General features: G+C 46.2%; 1 protein-coding gene across 1 annotated transcript in view; it reads right to left on the bottom strand.

The window, feature by feature from the left end:
• The window catches only part of LOC134347747 (secretin receptor-like), an 87563-nt gene that overhangs the window by 17938 nt on the left and 55020 nt on the right, over window positions 1-14605 (bottom strand). The window contains exons 6-9 of the mRNA XM_063050153.1: window positions 9543-9675; window positions 5294-5444; window positions 5098-5158; window positions 3342-3411 (exon numbers count right to left, since the gene is read on the bottom strand). Coding sequence (XP_062906223.1) covers window positions 3342-3411; window positions 5098-5158; window positions 5294-5444; window positions 9543-9675 — 415 coding nt within the window. The remainder of the gene's footprint in view (window positions 1-3341; window positions 3412-5097; window positions 5159-5293; window positions 5445-9542; window positions 9676-14605) is intronic.

Below are 14605 nucleotides of genomic sequence, written 5' to 3'. Positions count from 1 at the left end.
GGTGCAGGACTGAACTGGCATTGACTATCAATCATCCATTTTCACTAAATCTACAGTAATCCGGTTTTCTTCTTTCCAGCTCTACATGAGGGCATTTCACTGAGGAAAACCATCTGTGCTGCCCTCCAGTGTTCAGTCAGTGGAATGACAGGCTGGATTGCGTGCTTCTTCACACTGCTGGGTACCTGGTTACTATACCATCAATTTGCGGGACATGTCGCTTAAGGTCTCGCACTATATATGTGTTTTTGTTTGCTTGATTTTTTTTTGTTCACCATTTTGAAAGTGCTGTGTACGTTTTGCATCTTGGCCCTAATTCATTTGGCTCTATCCATTTGATTTAATTTGATAATTAACCTATCAATCCGCAAGTCTTTGGGACGTGGGAGGAAACTGGAGCATCCTCATGTGATCATAAGGATAACCTGCAAACTCCACATGAACTGCATCCAGGGTCAGAATTGAAACTGGGCCCTGTCACTGTGACACACCAGCTGTACCAGCTGTCCCACTGTACTGTCCCCGATGTCTTGGTCCCATTGTACTGCCCCCGGTGTCTGTCCCACTGTACTGTCCCCGATGTCTTGGTCCCACTGTACTGCCCCCGGTGACTGTGTCCCACCGTACTGCCCCCGGTGTCCGTCCCACTGTACTGCCCCCGGTGACTGTGTCCCACCGTACTGCCCCCAGTGTCCGTCCCACTGTACTGCCCCCGGTGACTGTGTCCCACCGTACTGCCCCCGGTGTCCGTCCCACTGTACTGCCCCCGGTGTCTGTGTCCCACTGTACTGCCCCTGGTGTCTGGGTGCCACTGTACTGCTCCTGGTGTCTGTCCCACCGTACTGCCCCCGGTGTCTGTGTCCCACTGTACTGCCCCCGGTGTCTGTCCCACTGTACTGCCCCCGATGTCTGGGTGCCACTGTACTGCCCCTGGTGTCTGTCCCACTGCACTGCCCCTGGTGTCTGGGTGCCACTGTACTGCTCCCGGTGTCTGTCCCACCGTACTGCCCCCGGTGTCTGTGTCCCACTGTACTGCCCCCGGTGTCTGTCCCACTGTACTGCCCCCGATGTCTGGGTGCCACCGTACTGCCCCTGGTGTCTGTGTCCCACTGTACTGCCCCCGGTGTCTGTCCCACTGTACTGCCCCCGTTGTCTGTGTCCCACTGTACAGCCCTCGGTGTCCGTCCCACTGTACTGCCCCCGGTGTCTGTCCCACTGTACTGCCCCCGTTGTCTGTGTCCCACTGTACAGCCCTCGGTGTCCGTCCCACTGTACTGCCCCCGGTGTCTGTCCCACTGTACTGCCCCCATTGTCTGTGTCCCACTGTACAGCCCTCGGTGTCCGTCCCACTGTACTGCCCCCGGTGTCTGGGTGCCACTGTACTGCCCCTGGTTCTGGGTGCCACTGTACTGCCCCCGGTGTCTGGGTGCCACTGGTCTGCCCCCGGTGTCTGTCCCACTGTACTGCCCCCGGTGTCTGGGTGCCACTGTACTGCCCCTGGTTCTGGGTGCCACTGTACTGCCCCCGGTATCTGGGTGCCACTGTACTGCCCCCGGTGTCTGTCCCACTGTACTGCCCCCGGTGTCTGAGTGCCACTGGTCTGCTCCCGTGTCTGGGTGCCACTGTACTGCCCCCGGTGTCTGGGTGCCACTAGTCTGCCCCTGGTGTCTGGGTGCCACTGTACTGCCCCCGGTGTCTGTCCCACTGTACTGCCCCCGGTGTCTGGGTGCCACTGGTCTGCCCCCGGTGTCTGGGTGCCACTGTACTGCCCCCAGTGTCTGTCCCACTGTACTGCCCCCGGTGTCTGGGTCCCACTGTACTGCCCCCGGTGTCTGCCCCACTGTACTGCCCCCGGTGTCTGGGTGCCACTGTACTGCCCCTGGTGTCTGGGTCTCACCGTACTGTCCCTGGTGTCTGTCTCACCGTACTGTCCCCGGTGTCTGGGTGCCACTGTACTGCCCCTGGTGTCTGGGTCTCACTGCACTGCCCCTGGTGTCTGGGTGCCACTGTACTGCCCCCGGTGTCTGTCTCACCGTACTGTCCCCGGTGTCCGGGTCTCACTGCACTGCCCCTGGTGTCTGGGTGCCACTGTACTACCCCCGGTGTCTGTCCCACTGTACTGCCCCCGGTGTCCGTCTCACCGTACTGTCCCCGGTGTCTGTGTCTCACTGTACTGTCCCCGGTGTCTGGGTGCCACTGTACTGCCCCCGGTGTCTGGGTCTCACTGTACTGTCCCCGGTGTCTGGGTGCCACTGTACTGCCCCCGGTGTCTGTCTCACCGTACTGTCCCCGGTGTCTGGGTGCCACTGTACTGCCCCTGGTGTCTGGGTCTCACTGCACTGCCCCTGGTGTCTGGGTGCCACTGTACTGCCCCCGGTGTCTGTCTCACCGTACTGTCCCCGGTGTCCGGGTCTCACTGCACTGCCCCCGGTGTCTGGGTGCCACTGTACTACCCCCGGTGTCTGTCCCACTGTACTGCCCCCGGTGTCCATCTCACCGTACTGTCCCCGGTGTCTGTGTCTCACTGTACTGTCCCCGGTGTCTGGGTGCCACTGTACTGCCCCCGGTGTCTGGGTCTCACTGTACTGTCCCCGGTGTCTGGGTGCCACTGTACTGCCCCCGGTGTCTGTCTCACCGTACTGTCCCCGGTGTCTGGGTGCCACTGTACTGCCCCTGGTGTCTGGGTCTCACTGTACTGCCCCCGGTATCTGGGTCTCACTGCACTGCCCCCGGTGTCTGTCTCACCGTACTGTCCCCGGTGTCTGGGTCTCACTGCACTGCCCCTGGTGTCTGGGTGCCACTGTACTACCCCCGGTGTCTGTCCCACTGTACTGCCCCCGGTGTCTGTCTCACCGTACTGTCCCCAGTGTCTGGGTCTCACTGCACTACCCCTGGTGTCTGGGTCTCACTGCACTGCCCCTGGTGTCTGGGTGCCACTGCACTGCCCCCGGTGTCTGTCTCACCGTACTGTCCCCGGTGTCTGGGTCTCACTGCTCTGTCCCCGGTGTCTGGGTCTCACTGCACTGCCCCTGGTGTCTGGGTCTCACTGCACTGCCCCCGGTGTCTGGGTGCCACTGTACTGCCCCCGGTGTCTGGGTCTCACTGCTCTGCCCCTGGTGTCTGGGTCTCACTGCTCTGCCCCCGGTGTCTGGGTCAGACTGGCAAAGTGGCATTCATTACCCATCCCGAATCGCCGTTAGACTGTGTAACTGAGGTTGAAAGTGAGCTGCTCCCGTCAACACTAGACAGCAAATTGCTGAATGTTATTTATGTTTAAAATATGTTGTTTTAACTAATATTTTACCGCAACTCAGATTTTTTTTAAATTGGAGAATACTTACAAAAATAGATAAAATTACAGGTCCCTTAATAATCCACCATATGAATTCATTTGAATTAATATCCCAGCAGCTGTGGATTAAACAAAAATGTTTTAAAATGTGTTGTTTCTCAAGAAAAAATATAGATGAACCATGTATGTGAATTAGAATAAACTATTGGATTAAATACCACACCTCTTGTCATGTTAAATTTACATATGATTAGAGTTCACTTTACTTTTGGCATCTTTAGTAATTAGCACACAACACACACAAAACTGGATAAGATAGTTATAAAACTAAATTATATAAATAAAATTATATTTTCTAAAAGCACTAAAGAACAATTGTCAAAATGGGCCAGAACAGCAGGTTTTCATTACTACTGGCCTGGAGAGTAGGCCATATACCATAAGATATAGGAGCAGAATTAGGCCATTTGGCCCATTGAAACATAGAACATAGAAACATAGAAAACCTACAGCTCAATACAGGCCCTTCAGCCCACAAAGTTGTGCTGAACATGTCCCTACCTTAGAAATTACTAGGCTTACCCATAGCCCTCTATTTTTCTAAGCTCCATGTACCTATCCAAAAGTCTCTTAAAAGACCCTACCGTATCTGCCTCCACCACCATTGCTGGCAGCCCATTCCATGCACTCACCACTCTCTGTGTAAAAAACTTACCCCTGACATCTCCTCTGTACCTGCTTCCAAGCACCTTAAAGCTCTGCCCTCTCGTGCTAGCCATTTCAGCCCTGGGAAAAAGCCTCTGACTATCCACACTATCAATGCCTCTCATCATCTTGTACACCTCTATCAGGTCCATCGCTCCAAGGAGAAAAGGCCGAGTTCACTCAACCTATTCTCATAAGGCATGCTCCCCAATCCAGGTAGCATCCTTGTAAATCTCCTCTGCACTCTCTCTATAGTATCCACATCCTTCCTGTAGTGAGGCGACCAGAACTGAGCACAGTACTCCACGTGGGAGTATTGAGCTTTGAACCTGCTCTGTCATTTCATCACAGCCCATCCATTTCCCCTCACAGCCCCAGCTCTTTCCCTGTAGCCCTTCATGGGTGATTTCTGAGAAGGTGTTTAACTCACTGCATAGCTTTGAACATATGCACTGTGAGGGCAGTACATAATAGCACTATGCACTTAATAATTGGGATGTATTGGGTGTCCAGGGAGGGTAATCTGTGGTGAAGGGGCTTATCATGTGCATTCTAGGGCAGCCCACTCACCTTTGGTTCCCACCGGACGTTCAGCTCTCACCTGAAACTGCTTTACATGCGACAGTGGCCACACCCTAGTACTCTGCTTTAACAGGCGAGCTAAACCAGGGGAGGGTAGACCAGCAGACTCATACCCTGGAGAGATAGGGGCATGCCTGTCCCAGCATGTGAAGTCAGCTCTGGCGGACTGGGTGGATGAGATCTACGGTGAGATCCAACGGCTAAGGAAGCAGTTCCGTAACACTCAGTGGAGAGCGAAGGGCGTGACAAGCCATAGAAGACGTCATGGTCATCCACTGCAACCAAGGAAGACCCCGGTTTATGATGCTTCTTCGTAGTACTGAACCTGGACTTCTAAGGTCAAGAGAGTGGAGCTGCCCAGTGCAATTGCTTTTCCACTTTAAAAATTCTCTTGCATAGGACCTGACGGACAACAGCTATAACGTCATCCATCTGCGCCATCTAATAAAAACTTTTAATTTTCCTGCAATATTGGTTCTTCACGGACAGCTTTTATTTATCATGGAAACAGAGCTTACCCAATGTTTTCATAAAAGCTTCTCATAATTGCCCAAGGTAGAATAAAAAGTGCTGGGGCACCTGAAAATGAGATGATAAAAGAATCAAAAAAATCAAATAGCATCACTGGATTCAGGAAAAATGGACAAGATTTTCCAAAAACAAACAACGCAAGTGAACACAAAAGTTTAATTTAGTTTTTAAAGGGAAACTTACCCCATCCTAGAATAATGAACCACCTGAAATACTTCTGCGGATACGCAGATACCACCAAGAGTGTGTGCAGATACAGTGCTTCCACAAGCAACCAGCTAAAGTTAGCCAGAGTACAGTATTGAAAGAAAACGATAGCAAATTTGCATTCAACCTGGAAATGGAGCAGACAGAAAACAAAGTAAATCACAAGTTAATTCCTGAGTTAACCTGATTTTAATCTGACATGTTCACCCTGTTTCTCTTTCTCCAGATGCTAGATGACGTTTTGAGTGATTTTTTTAAAGCATTTTTTGATTTGTTAATGCTTTCAGTTTTTGATTTTCATTCATGGGGCAATTCAAAGTTCAAAGAACATTTATTACGTCTTGATGAAGGATCTTGGCCCGAAATGTCAATTGTTCATTCCCACCCACAGGTGCTGCCTGACCAGCTGAGCTCCTCCAGCATATTGTCTGTATTGCTGTTTAAAATCAAAGTGTCCATACAGTATACAACCTTGAGATTTGTCTTCTCACGGGCGGCCAGAAAAGAGAGAAACACTAAAGAACCTGTTTAAAGAAAAACCCCACTCCACAAGATCATCAAATATTCAATGTGTGAAAAAACACAAACAATGAAAAGTAAACAAATAACATGAGCTGCTGAGTTAGTTCAGATCAGCACCGAGGCACCCCGATCAAATCACAATCAAACATAAACCAAAACATAAGACTACAAAACTCTAGAGTTCCCAAAATTCTCTTCTAATTGTAGAAATTGACAACATAGTGGAATGCTATTCACAAAACTACTTCTTTCACAGCTTCCTTTCCTTTCAGATGTGGTGCTGCCTATGGTCCACATTTTGGTGGTATGTTTTCAGGCCAATTGAGTGCTCTGGCACTTTGCTGTCTCCGAGGGGGCTCGGTGAGGTTTTGAGCGAAGTGTGCCGTCTCGAGGACAAGAAGCCTGGTCACCTGATCAGCTCCATTTCTCACCGATCTTGCCAATTAAATTGATGAGGAAGATTGGAGATCATCAAGGATGGGAGTGGAAGGCGGCAGGTGTTCTGTGCCCTCTACCTGTGTATGTCCAGTCTCTCTCTCTCTCCATTTCACATGCTGCTCTTGGCAGAATGTGTCTGTGTGTGACGGTCTCTCTCTCTCCCGTTCACACGCTGCTCCTGAGAATGGTGCCAGTCCTGGGTCTTGGGCAAGGTTTAATCAACACGGTTTGTGGGTTGGACTCTGTAGCTCCCGTTATGATGTGGTTCTGGTTTCTGGTTGCTCCTTCTTTTTGTTGCTATTTTGTGTATACTGACTCTGCGGCCTGCAGGTAACGAACAACACAGCTATAGATTGAGCTGTACTGAAATGCCTGGACTCATTCAATGACTTTTTGCATTTTATATTCTGTGTTTCTCGCTCGCTTTATTTGAAGTTGGCACTGTTAGTTTTTTTGTGTTGTCCGTTTGATGCTTTCCTTTGAACGAGTTCCATGGTTTTCTTTGTTTTGTGTCTGTGGCGAAGATGAATCTCAGGGTTGTATACTGCATGCAAACTTTGATAATAAGTGTACTTCTGAATCTTTGAATCTCAAATCTAATTATTTTGGCAGCATGTTGGCACAACATTTAGTTGAATGGCATGATAGATCAGTAGTTGGTGCTGCTGGCTCACAGATGGGACACATGGGTCAATACTGACACTGGGTGCTGTTTCACTGGATTTTGCACCTTCGCCCCATGATAGCATGGGGCTCCACTCTGGATAATTGTCTTCTGTAAATTGCTCCACAAATATCAGATAGTGGCAGAAAAGATTCAAGGGGTCAATGAGCATGTGAGAGAAAAAAATAAATTGCAGAGATACAGGGAAATAGCGTGGGTTAAGGAGAATGAACCTGATGGGATTGCTCTGCTGTGGAAGAGGAGTGAACTGATGGGATTGCTCTGCTGGGAGCAGGGGAATGAACCTGATGAGATTGCTCTGCTGGGAGAAGGAGAATGAATCTTATGGGATTGCTCTGCTGGGAGAAGGAGAATGAATCTTATGGGATTGCTCTGCTGGGAGCAGGGAATGAACCTGATGGGATTGATCTGCTGGGGAAGAGGAGTGAACTGATGGGATTGATCTGCTGGGATCAGGGAATGAATCTTATGGGATTGCGCTGTTGGGAGAAGGGGAATGAACCTGATGGGATTGCTCTGCTGGGAGCAGGGGAATGAACCTGATGAGATTGCTCTGATGGGAGAAGGAGAATGAATCTGATGGGATTGCTCTGCTGGGGTAAGGGGAATGAACATGATGGGATTGCTCTGCTGGGAGCAGGGAATGAACCTGATGGGATTGCTCTGCTGGGGAACAGGAGTGAACTGATGGGATTGATCTGCTGGGAACAGGGAATGAATCTTATGGGATTGCTCTGTTGGGAGAAGGAGAATGAAACTGATGGGATTGCTCTGCTGGGGTAAAGGGAATGAATCTGATGGAATTGCTCTGCTGGGAGCAGGGAATGAACCTGATGGGATTGATCTGCTGGGGAAGAGGAGTGAACTGATGGGATTGATCTGCTGGGAGCAGGGAATGAATCTTATGGGATTGCTCTGTTGGGAGAAGGGGAATGAACCTGATGCGATTGCTCTGCTGAGGTAAGGGGAATGAACCTGTGGGATTGCTCTGCTGGGAGCAAACAGAGATTCTGTGGGCCAAATGGCACTCTTCTGAAACATAGTAAGCAATACTATTACCACTAATGTTAACTGTGCATAGATGCAGTAAAAAGGTTATTTCTTGGAAGAGAGTAACAATACATTTGGGGTATGAATGAGTAATCAAATGTCCAAATACAATGCAGCAAAAACAGTGGCCTCCCAGAGGACCACAACCTTGATGTGGTTTGGAGACTTGCATGCCCCAATGACCTGGAGAGCTAAGTTGGCTGGAATCAAGCTTTATGCCCTGTGCTTCATGCTTTGGATATTGGTGGGGTCACAGGTCAAAGGTCAGCAGCCAGACTAAGAGTGGTCTACCAGTTCTCCAGATTTGGGGGTTCAGCTCAGAGCTAACAGCCCTGACTAGGAAAACATAATAATTATGGAAATAGCGATAAAGAATCCTTCTAAATTTGTGTGTGTTGGTATTCCTGAGTCTTCACCCGGGATTTGCCTGACTGACAGTAGTGAAAACCAAGAGGAATACTGACATGTTGAAGGAAGTCCTGAACACCACCAGAGATAGAAGATCTCCATAGCTGCCAGTGGCACTACGTATAGGAAGTGAAAGTTGTCTAACACTTTTTGATCTTTGCACCATGTGTGATGTAGCCCCACAGAGTATGAAGATATGATTTAAGATGCAATGCTAAAAAATTTTAGCTTCTGCTGGAATAAAAACACATGAATTCACTTCTGCCATTAACCTGGGTACTTATATTATGCTTGTGTTAAGTGGGGCTAGAAGCTGGGATAATTGAGCAACATGTACCCACTCCACAAAGATACAGGAACCTCCAGGGGCACTCACCATGCTGCTACTTAAATCTCAGTGGGAATTCCTACGACCAAGACAGTTGGACTGAAAAACAGCTTCTTCCCGAGGGCTGTTGTGTAGCTGGATAATGCTACACCCCAGCTTGCCAGTCACGTTTGAGTGTTATGGACCAGCAAAGGCACTTGTTGCATGTAAATATGGAGATTTTATGCATGTATGTATGTATTCAATTATTAATTTATAAATTAAGCTGTACTGCATGCATTGTAAATATCTGTTTTTCACAGACTGGAGTAACACCATAATCCCATTAACTTGAGCAATGACAATAAAGTTCTATTCTATTCTATTTTAAATACTGGAGGCAAAGGCCTAAACCCAGATTCTTTAGCATCCAAATTTTGGTTCAATTGCATCTTAGCAGACAAAATATCGTCTGTTTATTCACTTCCATAGATGCTGCACGACCTGCTGTGTTCTTTCAGCATTTTGTGTGTGTTGTTCTGGATTTCTAGCATCCGCTGACTTTCTCGTGTTTGTGACACCTTAGAATAGCTCATATTGAAGATGATTGCTCCGTGAAATTTGTGGCTTTACTGACACAAACTAGAATATAAAGTTGCAAGCTATGACATTAGCAGAACTAGTAGAAATGTGCTAGTTTGTTGCTTTCACTCATTATTTAAAAAGACATTCTGCTGACATCGGAGAACCGTGAGAGCAGTTTCACAAAAGGTTTCAGGAAGATGTCATTTTTTGTTAAGTTACATAATATTTACCGAGTAAGCACTGCAATGATCAACTTCCTTATTGGAAAACAGGATGCTGTCTTTTATGAAGACGGAAACTGCACGAAGCATGTGTGACACAAAGAGATGCATGTGAATGTAATTCCTGGTGCAATGAAGTTTCCTAAAAAAATACAGAAAAAACAATTAATGAATAGAGTACAAAATTAAATAGTTTAAACATCAGTCTTTCTATACATTTTATAAAATAATGGTACATTTCCCAAGCAGTTCCTAATCATCTTGCAAGTAAGGAATAGACGGCAGAAAGCAGGACCCAGCATCATAATGCTTTACAGTACAAGTGACTCGGGTTCAATTCCCACCGCAGTTTGTAAGGAATTTGTTCTTTCTCCCTGTAACCGCATGGGTTTCCTCCCCCAGTCCAAAGACATGCCAGTTAATAGGTTAATAGGTAAGTTGTCCCAGGATTAGGTTAGAGTTAAATCAGGGGCTGCTGGATGGCATGGCTTGAAGGACCGTAAGGGCTGGAAGGGCCTATTCCATGCTGTATCACAATAAATAAATAAGTATTTTTCCTGAATGAGAAACAAATATACCAATACCATTACCGACATCTATCATTAAGGACTCTCACCACCCAACACATGTTCTCTTCTCATTACTGATGTCGGGGAAGAGATACAGGGGTCCGAAGACCCCCAGTGATCCTCGATGATTCAGTGGTGCCCCACCACTGGTTTCGGAATGGTTGAAGAACCAAGAACACTTCATCATTGTTTCATTTGTACTGTTTATTTTTGTAACTTACGGCCCTGCACTGCTGCTGCAGGTCAAGTCTTATATCAGACATGCAAGTTTGTGATAATAAATCTGATTCTGATTCTGGGCAGCCCTAACACACAGGAGTGGGGAGGGAGATGGAAGTGACCATAACTCAAAGAATGTGAGACAAACTAGGACAGAAAGCTTCAAGCTCAAAACTAGTCAAGAGACAGGTCTGACGTATGGTTTTGCGGAGTGCAGACAGGGAACATCAGTGCCTTCTAACACATAAATCTTCTTGGGTCAGTTGAAGAGACTAACAGGAAAATAATGGATGGGTTTGTACTTTTGGTTAGACTATAGTTTGCTGACTGTATAGACCTCATGCCAATGTTACATGAAGAATTCTGTAAGGTTGACAGCACTCACTAAATGGACTAAATCAGGTGGGATATTCTTTGCACATGCAAAGCTCTCTTTAGAACTCTCAAAATTGTTGTCAGAGATGCCTGTGTTCTTTTACTATCTTCACATTGAAATGGTCATCACAATACAAAATTAGGGAGGGAGCTGGGAAAAATATTGTCTTTCAACTCCCCACTAATGATAGCAAAGAAAATGAATTTGTAAACATGAGTGTAACATCCACTCTATCTACTCCTTTCAATATTTGTTAAGTTTCAATGAGATCCCCCTCATTTTTCTAGACTCCAACGAGTACAGGCCCAGAGCTATCTAACAATCCTCACACGCTCACCCTTCCGTTTCTGGAATCATTCTTGCAGACCTTCCCTGGACCCTCTCAAATGCTAGCACATCTTTTGTTGGATAAGAGGAACAAAACTGCTCACAATACTCTAAGTGTGGTCTGACCAATGCCTTACAAAGCCTCATAAAGCCTCAGCATTTTATCTTTGCTTTTATATTTTAGTCATCTCAAAATGAATGCTAACATCGTATTTGCTTTCCTTATCACCAACACTACTTGCATGTTAATATTTAGGGAATCCTGCGTGAGGACTCCCAAGTAACCTTTGCCCTTGTAATTTTGAATGTTCTCCCCTGTTTAGAAAGAAACTTATTTCTTCTATCAAAGTGCATGACTGTACACTTCCCTACACTATATTCCATCTGCCACTCTTTTACCCATCCTCTCAACCTGTCTTAGTCCTTCTGCAACTCCCTGCTTCCTCAACACTATCTGCCCCTCCACCTTATCTCTGTATCATCTGCAAACCTGGCCACAAAGCCATCAATTCCATCATCCAAATCATTAACATATAACGTGAAAAGAAGCTAGTTACCGGCAACCAAATTGAAAAGGCCCCCTTTATTCCCACTCCTTGTCTCCTGCCAGTCAGCCAATCTTTTGTCCATGCTAGTATCTTTCCTGTAATACCAAGAGCTCTTATTTTGTTAAGCAGCCTCATGTGGGGCACCTTGTCAAAGCCCTTCTGAACATCCAAGTAAACAACATCCACTGACTCTCCTTTGTCTATCCTGCCCAATATTTCCTCAAAGAATTCCAACAGATTTGTCAGGCAAGATTTTCCCTTAAGAAAGCCATGCCGACTTTGGTCTATTTTATCATATGCCTCCAAGTACTCCAAAATCTCATCCTTAACAACAGACTTAAACTTTTTACCAGCCACTGAAGTCAGTATAATATGAGAAGCATACACAAGATATACGATCAGAATCTTTTCCCAAGGTAGAAATGCCAAATACTAGAGAAAATATTGGAGTTACAGTATAGAGCATATCTATTCAGCCTATCTAGTCCCATATGGGTGAAGAAATGGCAGATGGAGTTCAACCTAGCCAAACTTGAAGCCTTACACTTTGGTAGGTCAAATGTAAAGAGGCAGTATACTGTTGAGGGCAAGACCCTTAACAGTAGTGATGAGTAGAGGGATCTTGGGATCCCAATTCATAACTCCCTGAAAGGGTGATAGGTTGATAGTGTGGCCAAGAAGGCACATGGCAGGCTTGCATTTATGAGTTGAGACATTGAGTTCAAAAGTCAGGAAGTTATGTTGCAGCTTTATAAAGCTCTAGTTAGCCCACACTTGGAGTATTGCATACAGTTCTGATCGCCCCATTATAGGAAGGATGTTGAGGCTCTGGAGAAGGTGCAGAGGAGGTTTACCAAGATGCTGCCCAGGTTAGAGGGTATGAGCTATAAGGAGAGGTTGGACAGACTTGCGTTGTCTTCTCTGGGGTGGCAGAAGCTGAGGAGAGATCTGATAGAGGCCTGTAAAATTATGAGAGGCATGGATAAAGTAGACAGACGATATCCTTTTCCATGGCTTGAAATGTCTAATACCAGAGGGCAAACAACAGGAATTCTGCAGATGCTGGAAATTCAAGCAACACACATCAAAGTTGCTGGTGAACACAGCAGGCCAGGCAGCATCTGTAGGAAGAGGTGCAGTCGACGTTTCAGGCCGAGACCCTTCGTCAGGACCAGAGGGCATACATTTAAAGTGAGAGCGAGTAATTTCAAAGGAGATGTGATGGGCAAGTTTTTTACACAGAGTAGGTGGGTGCCTGGAATGTGCTGCCTGGGGTGGTGGAAGAGGCAGAAACGTTAGACACTTTAGGAGATGTTTAGATAGACACATGAATTTGAGGAAAATGGAAGGATATGGACATTGTGTAGGCAGAAGGGGTTTGCTTAGTTAGCCATTTGATTACTAATTTAATTGGCTGACACAACACTATGGAGCAAGGAGCCTGTTCCTGTGCAGTACTGTTCTTTGTTCTATGAAGAAGCTCCCTTCGGATTTCTCTTTCAACCTAAACCTATACTCTCTTGTTCTAGTCTCACCCGCCCTGAGGGGAAAAGTCTTGCACGCATTCACCCTGTCTGCTATATATCCCTTATAATTTTGTATCACCTTTTAATTTCCTGCACTCCGAGGAATAAAGTCCTAACCTATTTAACCTACCTCTAACTCAGGCCCTTCTTTCAAGCTTATTGATATCTTTTCTGTAAGTGTCTGACCAGAACTGCACACAATACTCAAAATTTGTCCTCACCAATGTCTTGTACAACTTCAGTAGAACATACCAACTCCTGGTTTAGGAAGGCCAAAAGCTCTCTTGATGACCCTATCTCCCTATGGCACAATTTTCAAGGAATTATGGATCTGTATTCCAAGGTCCCTTTGTTTTACCACACATCTCAATGTCCAATCATTCACAGAGTAAGACTTATGCTGGTTAGTCCTCCCAAAGTGCAACACCCCACACTTGTCTGCATTAAATTCCATCTGCATTTTTCACCTTCTTTTCCCAGCTGGCCCTGATTACTTTGCAAGCTTTGACAGCCTTCCTCACTGTCGACTATGCTCCCAATCTTAGTGTCAGCCACAGATTTTCTGATCCAGTTACCCATCTTATTCTTGGAGTCTTTCTGAAACAGCAGAACAACATTATCCATCCTCCAGTACTCGTGCACTTCACATAAGGCTAAGGAGGTTTTACTGTGCCTTGAAAAAAATATCCATTCCCCACAGCTATCTTCACATTTTGCTGACTCATTTTCTAAACTTGAAATATAATGAACTAAGATTTTTTGAGCTAATCTACAAAATATTGTGCATTATATCAAATCAATATAAAATCTCCAAAACCTGTCAACAATTTATCAAAAATTAAAAACCAAAATTGTGAGGCTGAAACAGCATTCACCCCCTTTGTAATTACCATGCTAACTTTCCTCAGGGGCAATATACTGCAATACCTTACCAACTCACCCAATTTGTTGATGTAGAAAATTGGAGAATTACCTTTTTTCAATGAATTCGTAAGAATAAATACACCCTCTCTCTGTAAGGTCCAACAGGATGGTAGATTTTCAAAAGACCAAACCAAAATGAAGACAAAACAGCATTCAAGGCAAGTCAGGGAAAGTGACAATAGAGAAGCACATATCTGAGGAAGGGTACAAAACCATCTCATACCTCGCAACTCACTGCAATCCATTGTGAAAAAGTGGGAAAAAAATGAAACCCCAGCCGTACTTCCCAGATCAGTCCGTCACTTTAAAATTAGCCGCCAGAGAAGAAATGCACTTGAAAGACTAGCTGCCGTGATGTCAACATTTACTCTGAGTGAGCTGCAGAAGTCAGTGGTTACAACTGGAAATGAAGTTCATCGTTCCACAATCTCTAAGGCCTTGCACAAAATGGGTATCTATGGAAGAGTGGCAAGGAAGAAGCCCTGGCTAAAGAAAAAAAAACATATCCCTGCCCATAAAGACTTTGCAAAGCGTTACTTAGAAGATACTATAAAGATGTGGAAGAAAGTCTTATGGTCAGATG

This window comes from Mobula hypostoma, chromosome 6, assembly GCF_963921235.1.
Source record: "Mobula hypostoma chromosome 6, sMobHyp1.1, whole genome shotgun sequence".
NCBI lineage: Eukaryota > Metazoa > Chordata > Chondrichthyes > Myliobatiformes > Myliobatidae > Mobula > Mobula hypostoma.
This window is presented reverse-complemented; position numbering and strand designations above follow the sequence as displayed.